This window comes from Pecten maximus, chromosome 4 (assembly GCF_902652985.1).
Source record: "Pecten maximus chromosome 4, xPecMax1.1, whole genome shotgun sequence".
Classification (NCBI taxonomy): domain Eukaryota; kingdom Metazoa; phylum Mollusca; class Bivalvia; order Pectinida; family Pectinidae; genus Pecten; species Pecten maximus.
Window position 1 is genome coordinate 16,423,172 of NC_047018.1, and position 12,872 is coordinate 16,436,043.

General features: G+C 39.3%; 1 protein-coding gene across 2 annotated transcripts in view; it reads left to right on the forward strand.

Moving 5' to 3' along the window:
- Positions 1–12,872, forward strand: part of LOC117325374 — a 35,787-nt gene that overhangs the window by 4,594 nt on the left and 18,321 nt on the right. Inside the window, exons 4-13 of one of the 2 annotated variants that reach the window (XM_033881541.1) lie at positions 138–268; positions 805–913; positions 1,374–1,534; positions 2,484–2,606; positions 3,159–3,270; positions 7,535–7,713; positions 7,976–8,080; positions 10,210–10,290; positions 10,869–11,007; positions 12,184–12,348. In XM_033881541.1, the coding sequence (XP_033737432.1) occupies positions 138–268; positions 805–913; positions 1,374–1,534; positions 2,484–2,606; positions 3,159–3,270; positions 7,535–7,713; positions 7,976–8,080; positions 10,210–10,290; positions 10,869–11,007; positions 12,184–12,348 (1,305 nt within the window). Of the gene's footprint in view, positions 1–137; positions 269–804; positions 914–1,373; positions 1,535–1,734; positions 1,857–2,483; positions 2,607–3,158; positions 3,271–7,534; positions 7,714–7,975; positions 8,081–10,209; positions 10,291–10,868; positions 11,008–12,183; positions 12,349–12,872 lie in introns of those variants that run through there. The other variant, XM_033881542.1, reaches the window with a different exon arrangement.

The following is a 12,872-nucleotide window of genomic DNA, read 5'->3' on the forward strand; positions in this document are numbered from 1 at the left end:
TATCATAGAGCTGTTTCGTCCTTCTCGGACCCATTTGTGAAGCTAGGACTTTCAAACTAAAATAAAAAAGACAAAACTTCCAAAAAAACGATTATATGAAGTACTATTTTTACACGTCCATTTTCTCTCTTTTTCAGATAACCTATGTCAGATAGGCAATCTATCGTCCGACCCCAACACCATGCTGTTTGGCGATGATATGATAAACGGAATACCACACATAGTCACAACTAATGCAGCTCTTCACTTCCTCAAATCCAACGGCCAGGTGGGTCGGATATTTAAAACAGTTTCCGTCCAGCTGTTCATAGCTTTCTGACGGAAATAGGAAATTCCAGATAGTATGAAACTAACTGTCAAAATCGATATACGAAGGAGATCCCAAATGAGTTCTCATACCAGTCTGTCTGAAAAAGGATATTTCGACGGGTATCTAACAGTTCTTACAGTTGTCAACCTGACATAGAATATCACAAGGGATATCTAACAGTTCTTACAGTTGTCAACCTGACATAGAATATCACAAGGGATAGCTAACAGTTCTTACAGTTGTCAACCTGACTTATTTGTTTCTCTGGAAAAAACTATACGAAGGGTATCCAGTAGAATTGAAAACATATTATAAGGGAAATCTAATAGTTGTTACAATTGTTTACTTGAAATAGGATATCACAAGATATATCTAATAGTTACTACAACTGTTTACTTGAAATATGATATCACAAGGGATATCTAACAATTGTCACAGCTGTTAACCTGACATAGAATATCGTAAGAGTTATATTGAAATTTTTGTGTTTACAGGTATTTAAGGGTAATACCACGGTTCGGGGTATCAGTACCAACCACTGGCAGACTTGTCTACAGTGGCCGAAACTGAAGTCAACGTTCACCCTGGATTACTATTTCACAGGTATCGTAACTCTTCATCTGTTATCTGTAGCTTGTTTATGTGTTATATCATGTCCACTCTCTTACTAAACACGTTGTCCACATATTTTACTGAGCTGACTTTCACGTCGATATTTCTATGTTTTACTGAGCTGACTTTCACGTCGGTATTTCCATTTTTACTAAGCTGACTTACACGTCGGTATTTCTATGTTTTACTGAGCTGAATTACACGTCGACATTTCTATGTTTTACTGAGCTGAATTACATAGCTTCTTTTGTCATGCCGGATTTACTTCCATCATGAACTTAACACTAAACATATTCCATCTCTTATCTGGCGCCTCTCCATTCCTTGTCTGCTTCATTGCTCCCCTAACATCGTGTTTATAAAAGCTTCCTTATTTATTGTGTCGTATCAATAATATAAATCGTAATGGTAGTGCAACATACAAATACTTATATGCTCAAATATTTTTCAGTGGATTCATGGGTGGACCCCGTAGCATTTCCCAATATTCCCGTCAGAGCTGTTGTCACGGGCTCACAGATACAACCTTCTGGAAAGGCTGTTCACTTCACCCACACATACGACTACGTTGACTTCCGGCCGGAGATCATGGATGACACGTCTGTATTTGAGGTACGTTTCTAGGAGTTCCGGTCTGTTAGAGCTGACAAGTCTGTAATGGAGGTTTCGTATAAAAGACTTCCGGTCTGTTGTTGCAGCTAACACCTCTGTATTTGAGGTTTCGTATCCAGGACTTGCAGTCTGTTTAAGAGTTAACAAGTCTGTATTTGAGGTACGTATCTAGGATATCCAGTCTACTGCTATATCTGACACGTCTGTATTTGAGGTACGTATCCAGGACTTCCGGTCTACTGTTATAGCTGACACGTCTGTATTTGAGGTACATATCCAGGACTTCCGGTCTACTGTTATAGCTGACACGTCTGTATTTGAGGTACATATCCAGGACTTCCGGTCTACTGTTATAGATGACACGTCTTTATTTGAGATATGCATCCAGGACTTCCGGTCTGTTATTAGAGTTAACAGGTCTGTATTTGAGGTACATATCCAGGAATTCTGTCTACTGTTATAGCTGACACATCTTTATTTAAGGTATGCATTTATGATTTCCGGTGTGTTATAAGATTTAACAAGTCTGCATTCGAGGTATGTATCTAGAACTTCCAGTCTGTTGTTGGAGTTGACAAGTTTGTATTTGAGGTTTCGTATCCAGGACAAGTGTTTGAGATTTAGTTTAAAACAATACGGTCCTGCTTTGTCATTTTAGTTGTATTGAACTATCCTTGTCAATCATGTGCCTTATTCCGTCATGTTTTTTCTTCTTCCATATCACGTGCTTTCTCTCCCAATCAAGTGTCCTTATTCTTTCAGACCATGCATTCTTTTCCTGCCATACCACACGACGTGTCCTTATTCTGCCGCGTCACACCACGTGTCCTTTTTAACCACATCACTTGATATCATACCTAATACATAAACTTGAACAACATTAGAGTGCGCCTTATAACTTTGTTGCAGTAAAATGTCATTTGAACCCGTTATTATACATTCATCACAGACCCCGAGCGGAGTGATTTGCTTTGGACGAGTGAGCACCAAGCCTATCCCAACGTTGTCAACCAAATTCCACTACCGAACTGAGATCATTACGTCAGAGGAGGACAGCATCGTCACATCTGACGTAAGCAACCCTTGTGTATTCATTATAAGTCATTAGACGGCACGAACTCTTAAATAAAAGCTGATGATGCATAAAAAATTGCTGTATTTGTCCGACAAAAACATCTGTGAATGGTAATATATACAATCATATATCTGATTTCTAAAGGATGGTGACTGCCGGAGGCCAGTAATGTGATACGATCACCCCGTAAAAGTTCACTGATAAGGTTATAGAACACTCTCTTGGCGTGTTAGCGAAAGAAGGTAGATATCTGGTTTGGTATATATTCTGAGAGAATGTATGATCGGTTTAGTGTGGTTCTTTCGGCATATACTGTATCTTTCACTCAAAGGGGTATTATGTTGTTTTTCACCTGTGAATCTTTTATGCCATAACAAACTTTTTGTTCTCCTTAATGGCGTTTTCTGCGTGAGTTTAAGATGTTTCCCCAGGTGTGTTATAGTAGGAATCACCCTTTAACCATAATCCTCGCTATAACATGTTCTCTAACCTTGAATCAGCGGGTGAGGTGTAACGACTATAACATGTTCTATGACTTTGAATCACCAGGTGTGGTATGACGATGATTACAAGTTAGTACGGTATGACTATAAGAACGCCAGTCCGATACCGCCTACCTATACTGTGAACCCTCTGTCAGAAATACACGACTTCAATACAGGTACGTAGTGTCAAAAATGTGAACTTAATCCTTCTAGTCCTGAGACATGATTTTGCCTGTGTACAAGCGTGTAGTAGATATTGTGCCAAATTACTGTTAACGTGATAACATACAATGTATTCTGTGTCTGACTATTGGTCATGTGGTAGGCCTACTAGGACTGGTCACGTGCTAGTAGATATTGTACCATACGACTTGTCTCGTGGTAGTAGATATTTAGGGGTTGTATGTTACATTTTAATGGTGGCAGCGGTGAGATACTAGTTGGACAAATATTTGTGCTATCTACATTAATTTATTATGGAGAATATTGACAAAACGATAGAGGATAGAGTCAAGCGTGACACCCATGAGTACTGAGACGGGAATGTATGGCCATGAAATGACTATGGCCGACTCCAGAATAGTGACAACTCGTGTATCTGATGTCGGCCTTGGTGTTGATCCGAAATACAGCGGATCAAACTTGAAAGATGCTTTTCAACAACCAAACTTCGTCCAGTTTGATCCACAGCCAAGCTCAAGTCCAGTCTGCTCACTATAGATCTGGCGATGGAATTGGCGCTAGTGAACTCTTCACACAGCCTACGTATTAGAGCGATAAGCCAGCAACATATGATGGCAAGGGGGCATGGTCATTGTTAGACTACAAGGCTCATTTTGAATCGTGCGCTGTCCAAGTTAATTGGACTGAAGGAGATAAGGGCTTACACTTGGCCGTTTCTCTGCGCGGATGGGCTCAAAGAGTACTTGGTAATTTCCCGGGTGGACCACTCAAACAATATAAAGCCTTAGTGTATGTTCTTTGAGAACGATTTGCACCTCCAAATCAAACTGAACTATATCGTGCCCAGCTGAGAGAGAAACGACAAAAGGCAACAGAGTCCTTGGGCAGAGTATCAGAAGGCTAGCAAAGCAGGTATATTCAACTGCCCCCTCCGCCGTCATAGAGATCCTGGCAAAGGAGCAATGGATTGATGCCTTGGTGAACTCTGACATGAGGCTTAGGATAACAAAAGACAGACCAGCGAGCCTCAACGAGGCCATACGCCATGCAGTTGAGTTAGAGGCATTTGTAACATCTTATTAAAAGCACAGAGAGTTCCAAGGATTTCTGCGGCCGATAGTCCAGACAGAGGCTATTGATCAACAGAGTGGACAAGGAATAAAAGCCCTAACCGACATTATGACGGAAATACAGAAGTCCTTGGCCGGCCTAAAGTCCCAGGTAGAGTTTCAGAGACAAGTCAGAGTAAATGGCGACAGACATTTTCCGGAAACAGCCTTGGGAATTGTTACAACTGTGGCGAGAAAGGACACTACAGAAGGGATTGCAAAAAGGAAAGAAAAGACAACCGGTATGGAAGCGGAAAAGAACTAGTTGGTCTGCACGGGTATGTTGTGAAAAACACAATCTACATTGGTGGGCACCCTCCTTTCAATAATGCAGCCTATTTGTAGGCTGTCAGTTCATACAAAACAGACAGTGAAAAAGCATATTGACGATATACTGGACAAGGGAATCTTCCACTAGTCCTCGGTCGTCTGGAGTGGTTCTAAAAAAGTGAAAGTGGTGAAAAAAGAAGGACGGCAGCATTCGGTTTTGTGTAGACTATTGACGCCTCAATGATGCAACTATTAAAGACGCCTACTCACTGCCACGAATTGATGAATCACTAGACCAGTTGTCTGGAGCGTGCTGATTTTCCAAACTTGATTTATGTTCAGGCTACTGGCAAGTAGAGATGGAAGATGAGAATTACCTAAAAACCGCTTTCCCGACCAGGCGCGGGCTATATCAATTCAAGATAATGCCTTTTGGGCTATGTAACACCACGGCGACTTTCAAAAGGCTTGTGGAAACCGTGTTGCGTGGATAGCATTACAGTGGGACATCTGTCTCATATACCTGAATGACGTTGAAATGTTAAGCAATTTGAAGAAAGTACTGGAACGCTTGGCAGATGCAGGCTTGAAACTGAAGGCGAGGAAATGTACATTGTGGGCAAGAAAAGTAGAGATCCTTGGACATGTAATTTCTCCAGAAGGGTATCCACTGAAAAAAAGATACAAGATGTCAGAGGTGCGATCGTTTCTCGGCCTGTGCAACTACTAAAGGCAATTTGTCAAGAATTTAACGGTCGCTGCATAATGTCACTGAAAAACACCACCGCTTCGCTTGGACGAAAGAAAGCCAGGAAGCTTTCAATTGCCTCATATCAAAGTTATGTCAGTCTGCGATACTGGTTTACCATGATTTAACCAAACATTTTGTGCGTGACACCAATGCAAGTGACCTGGCTATTGGCGGTGTATTGTCACATGTACAGGATGGATATGAAAGAGTGATCGCGTACGCAGGTCGAACACTTTCGAAGTCCGATCAAGGTAAACAGTTCGAGGGACAGCTTTTCTTGCAAATGTTTGATTTGTTGCACAACAAAAAGACTTACACCGCCCCATACCATCGAGAAGAAGGTGGTATGGTTGAGAGATTTAATCGCACATTAATTTCAATGTTGGGATCATATGTCAATGACCATCACTCGGAATGGGATGATCATCTGCGTTTTGTTAACATGACATATCGGTCAGTTGTTTATGTACCTATCAGCAGAAGCACCAATGCCCTTATGCTTGGCCGGGAAGTATCGACGCCTATCGATATCATGTACGAGATGCCGACTAGCGTGAAGAAAATCCCATCAAATCGGTGGGCTTGAGAATTAAATGAGAAAATGGAGACAGCGCATACTCATGTCGGGCAATATTCTACTGGATCAATGCTACGACAAAAGATATGGCATGATCAAAAACTCAGCTGGCAGTCTTTTTCGACTGGCGACCAAGTCTATGTTTACTTCCTAAGGTATCTTCAACAAGCCCATTCTCCAAAGTTTACAAGCTATTGTAGAAGACATTTTAAAGTAGTCAACCAATGCTCGGACGTTACCTATAAGGTACTTTGTGGGGCCCGTAGAACACCCCAAATAGTTCTCGTGGACCGAATGCGACTTAGAAGACAGCAGCAGTTGGCAGGCGTGTCGTCCGCTAACAATGAACCGACAAAAGGAACCCCGAAACCCGAACTTGGAGAGACTAGGGGAACTCTAGGGATAGATTCCAAAAGCAGTGGAGAAAAGCAGATCCAGTGATGTGGGTGATGACAACGAGACACTTGAAACAAGTGAGAATGAGAGTGAAAATCTGCCTACACAACGTACAAGACGGCCACCACGCTGGCTGTCTGAATACGTGACTGATTTGGATCAGAGTTGGTATTTGTAAAGTTGAATTTTGTACATATAACAGCATACCATATCCAACTGTCTTTGAACCTTTATGTTTCTTTTATTTTAGAAAAGAGTGTGAAGACAAAAACTACACCCTGGAAAGAGTAAAGGTGCCTTAGGTGTGCATTCACGTGTAATGACAAGGCAGAGATGAAGGAACATTTTGTCACGCTTGGTTTGCGGGAAATGGAGAAAAAATGTTACACTATGGAATACCATTACTGCTAGTAATCTTGTCCCGCATGCAAAGAGAAAGTATAGGCCGGAACAGTTAGCAAAACCGGCTGATAAGGATGAAGAGATTCATGGAAGGAAAATAACCCTGGTGATCTTGCAAGCATCATATCACTGACAATGCGTCCGACTCCGACGACGATGACGACATTGGTGATGACCTCTCCGTTGATGCAGAGCCTAAGCTGACGGTCATTTCCGATCCTACAGTGAGAAAACCAACACAGCCAGACCAAGTGTTCACACCCAAACAAGTGTCAGAGAAGCTAAGTGCAAAGGATCCTAGGAACTGCATCCCACAGAAAGTCCCTCGAATTGACAGACTGCCAGCATATATCCAACAAGCTGCTTATTGCTTTTATTACGTATTCTAATAGAAAGTAGATTCGTCATGCGGGACGCATGGACTTAAGGGGGGGGGGGGGGGGGGGGGGGGGGGGGGGGGGGGGGGGGGGGGGGGGGGGGGTGATTTTTGGTTTAGAGTTATTCCTTTTAAAGAACGTTGACTAAACGTTTCTTGGAATGTTCATTTATATTGATTTCTATTTAATTACTGATGATTAGAGCAGTTTAATTAAAACCAATATTACTAGAATATATTATCAATTACTTTGAATAGATATGATATGTTGCAAGCTATTTGTCGTTAACTGAATAAATGTTATGATTATGCAAATGATCTAAACCTTGAGTTCTGAAAGAGGTATTCAAAATACAGCATTCTGTTTTTTATGCAGGCATCAGATACATCAGGGACCAAGTAACCGGAAACTGTACAATTCTACCCATCACCAACACGTCCTTCGATTCGTTTGAAGCCCAGGGAACATTTTCATCAAGCAAGAGTTATATAGTACACATGAAAAATCCTCTGCAGCTCTTCTATTTGGATAACTCATATACCTATGTTGGAATGGTAAGTGGCAGGTCTTTGTTATATTGTCTTTTAAAAACATATCTGGGATAATTTGTAGATTATTTGATATTCCTGGTTAATTTGATTTGCATGGTTTATTTGATATTCCTAGTAAATTCGATGTTCTTTATTTTGTTATTCCTGGTTAATTTGATACTTCCATATATATTTGTATTTACGATGACCGATATGAGAAATAAACATCATCCATACTATAGCTTGTGAGCTATACATTCACGTTTACTATTTGTGATTTAAACAGAGGAAAGCCCGCGGAGTTATGTGCAATGTATTCTCAACCTTTCGTACAGACTTCATGCTTGCTGGTATGAGAACCAACGTCACATTTGAATACTACTTTCTACCGGTAAGTAAGGTTAAAAAAACAACAAAAGTTTCATAAAACAATATTGTAATTGATACTTTTGAAGCAAATCGATGAAAAAGTTTTGATCAATCTCTGTCTACGGCTACGGCTACCAAAGAGTATCAGATAAAATGTAACATATGATCAATCAGAAAACAGCTACCAAAGAGGATCAGACAAAAGATAACATATGACCAATCAGAAAACAGCTACCAAAGAGTATCAGACAAAATGTAACATATGACCATTCAGAAAACAGCTACCAAAGGGTATCAGACAAAAGATAACATATGACCAATCAGAAAACAGCTACCAAAGAGTATCAGACAAAAGATAACATATGACCAATCAGAAAACAGCTACCAAAGAGTAACAGACAAAAGGTAACATAGGGAACCTTCCATATAAGTAGCACAGTATGAGTTTCCAAAACGACAACTTAACTTATACTTAACCATCTACATTTGCTCAATACGAAACGGGATTTCAAGAGCGTTAACGTATTTGTGGTCACATTCGTATTTGCGTTTGAAACAAGTATTGTAAAAAGCTGCATATATTACCAGATAGACTTGTACAGATTGTCCAATGCTCATAATCTGATAAAATATCAGCTGTCCATATTGATAGCAATTCACAAGAATACGCGAGAATATGTTGTTAACATTCCTTTTACAGGAATAAGTGATCATTACAGAAAATGTAATATGTTATGTTCAAAACGATGAAATGAATAAGCAGGTTAAAAGAAAGGGATGATTACCTTGAAAAAGTTTTATCAGAACGGGCGACAGGGACATTGCGATGTCCTTCAAGTAAACCTATTATTGCCGCTGTAATACCAACAGATTCATTGAACATATCGATCAGAAATAGCCTGTAGATCAGATTGTAAAACTTTAAATAAAGGACATTACAAACTCTTCAACAACACCCGTTAACCCCTGTCTTAACTTATAACGTAAACAATAGGGATAACTTACACCTAAAGTGTATAACAAGCGTAAACATTACGTCATGCGTGTTTCGTGCTTGTTGATATATCTAGTGGTTCCGTTGTCACAGCCCTAGTTATCGTTTTGATTATGTGACGTTACCCGGGTTTGACCTAGATTTGTATGGCGGGTGTCGTCGTGACCTAGAATTGTATGGCGGGTGTCGTCGGTTTGACCTAGATTTGTATGGCGGGCGTCGTCATGACCTAGATTCGTATGGCGGGTGTCGTCGTGACCTAGATTTGTATAGCGAGTGTCGTCGTGACCTAGATTTGTATGGTGGCTGTTGTCGCGACCGAGATTTGTAAGGCGGGAGTCGTCGGTTTGACCTAGGTTTGTATGGTGGGTGTCGTCGTGACCTAGATTTGTATGGCGGGTGTTGTCGTGACCTAGATTTGTATGGCGGGTGTCGTCGGTAAAGCAAAATACGCCTCCTCTTCTGGAACACCTGGTCTTGTTATTCTTTTTAGGGGTGCCCTCATTTTATCGATCTGAGTAAAGAAATTATTGTTTTTGTTATTATGTCGGTGTGTTCACACGGGTATGCCAATAGTCATTCGGAATATCCAACCCAAAAAGATGTCGTCGACCGGAAAGTAAATTGGTCAAGTCGTATGTTGAATGAAATACGCTTCGATATAGTTAGCAACCATGTACAAGTTCTCTTTTCTTTGTAAAGACATATCACACTTCAACAAAACGAATGAAACTTGCTTGAAGTATCCCTTTGAGATCAAGATGGGCTGATGTTCAAGATCGATTAAAACTTCTTCCGAGTTCTTCAAAATTGACGTTCCATTAATTCCAATTCTGGAATGTACAATATTGTATTACGTCTGCCAACACCCCCACCCCCATCCCCTACCCTACCTCAGTAGTACAGGGAATGATTTGGACAAATGATAAATTGAACAACTTTTCATGCAGGCAATAAACGTAATTTATAAGTTTTCATATGAAGTTCAGGATTGTCCGATTCCAATATAGATGAGGTAGTTCCGCATACTTATCATCTATTAGCATTATTATAGGCTAGTTAATCATCATAAGAACGATTGCCGTCTTCGTGACTATAAATACGACGTCATAACGGACACGTGCTTGATGACTACTACCATTTTTTTTTATTAACAGGATACGTATACGGAACACCCTGACGATGGCAGTACTAACCCTGTCGACATTCCCTTTATGTTAATAATCAACGTTTTGTCCGTAAGTAACAATCTTATTATCGGTTAAGGTCGTTCAGTATATCAAATACATACTGTTTGCCTTATACAGACTGTCATATATACATACAATACACATTTTCCCCTGTTGAAGTTTGTAGTATGTTACAATAAATAGAATATAGTTTATATAATACACTTACTCTTTATATACAGGATCACAAATATATACTTTTTTAATAATTATATTTTTTTTACCTTTGGGAGTCTTGGCGAGAAAATATCGAAACTTCGAGTCGAGCTCCTTACAATCTCGTACGAAATAAAAAATTAATTGAAGATATATTTTTTCACGTAGCTCAATAATGTACATTTTTACAGGCATTGATTTAGGAAAAATGAATGAAAAGAACAAATAGATGCAGCCATTACATAACGTCATTCTCCATAGTTACAGCGTCATACAGAAATATATTCGAATTTTGACTTGCGCAGCAAATTAAAAACGCCCCAGGGTTCGTTCACTTGTAACACAGGAACCACTTTTACATGGACGTGTCCAAGGGAGAACAGCCGGATTAGGACATACATTGTTATAATGAACAATTCACGATTTTGTAGTTTGGAGAGGCACTTCCAGACTTCACTATAAGGTACAACTTTCTCGACTTTGATGAAGGCCATCCAGATATGTCCGTATTTGACGTAACGGAGTGTTACTCCAACCAAGCTAGTCTCCAGTTCAAGGTCAGATTTCCAGGTACGGACATCAGGTTATCGGTTTTAGTATAACAGTGTACTTTGTAACGGTCAGAAGCTCGTCCACTGTAAGGTCGAATTGCTGTAATAGCGAACGTTAAATCCGTTAATAATAATACTTAGAAAATGATTACATTATTGTTCCATATTGAGTCGAAATAATGTCACCCATGTGTGTACAGCTGTTTAACAGACAATATTGTCACTCCAATGTATACTGTTGTTTAACAGACAATAATGTTACTCCAATGTGTACTGTTGCTTAGCCGAAAATAATATCACTCCAATATGTACTGTTGTTTAAATCACTCCAATGTGTACTGCTGTTTAACCGAAAATAAAATCACTCCAACGTATACTGCTGTTTATTCGAAAATAATATCATTCCAATGTGTACTGTTGTTTAATAGAAAATAATACCATTCCAATGTGTACTGTTGTTTAAATCACTCCAATGTGTACTGCTGTTTAACCGAAAATAAAATCACTCCAACGTATACTGCTGTTTATTCGAAAATAATATCATTCCAATGTGTACTGATGTTTAATAGAAAATAATACCATTCCAATGTGTACTGTTGTTTAATAGAAAATCATATCATTCCAATGTGTACTGTTGTTTAATAGAAAATAATATCATTCCAATGTGTACTGTTGCTTAACCGAAAATAATATCACTCCAATGTGTACTGTTGTTTAATAGAAAATAATACCATTCCAATGTGTACTGTTGTTTAATAGAAAATAATGTCTCTCCAAGGTATACTGCTGTTTAACCGAAATTCGGTTTGGTGTAAGTTTGGGATGTTTCGTTCGGTAACCATATCTGGTCACCAAACACATTGACGTGGTGTTGAAACATGTTCGATCAAATATCTGGCTTAAAGCTCCTAGCTTATTCTCTCTGTGTTTAGAAACAATCCTATTCTTTGTTATAAGGTTCTTGGGTAGATAATTGAAGGACATATCACCAATGAGGAACTAGTATCTAATGTATAGTTCTAATGTATTGTCTTCGACAAGGTACTGATTGAAGGACATTCAGTCATATTGGATGGTAGTGTACAATAGTTAGTATCGATCAATAGAACGTAACCTCTTGTATGATATTTTTGTGGGTTTCACTCTTTGAATAATTAAACAAACCGTTATTTCATATATGTTAATTTGTCTGCAGGCTCCTACAATCCGTATACAGACTTACAGATTCGACAGGGAGCTCAAACCTTATTTGCCATCAGCGCAAACGTGTCAAACATTCGGATCCAGAATGTCCAACTGCAGAATGACAACTCTAATGTTTATGTTACCGCTACTCTGCTAGATAGATCGCCGCCATCTTGTACGTGATGTTATATTAAAACAATGTCACCCCCCGAATTAATAAATAAGAAAAGCATATTTTCTGCCCATCCTTTGCTCTAAGTACCAATTCCTGATGCATCTAAACTTGATTATAAGTATTTCTACCAAAGAAATAGAAATGAACAGTGCCTCTAATATGCATGAATTTAATAGAAATGGGATTATCATATTTTATGAATGATAAAACAAGTCCATCATAGGACGTCTTCACCCTTCGAGAATTCACCAGTGATGCTAGAGGCCTAAAGAGTGTACGAGAGTAGTTAGAGAAATTCAAACCGGCCTCCACAAATCTAACAATAGAGAAGGGCAGGTCAGCATAAAATTCTGGTATTTTTTGGATATTAGTAAATGAATAATGACCAGAAAAATGAGCAAGTTCAAATATTCCTACCCTTTTATTATCTCCCTTGATGTTTGGGTGAAGAGATGGGCTCACCTGTCTCAGTTTAATGACTAAGGATTTTTTAAAATTTAAATCGCCATCACAGTAACATTAAC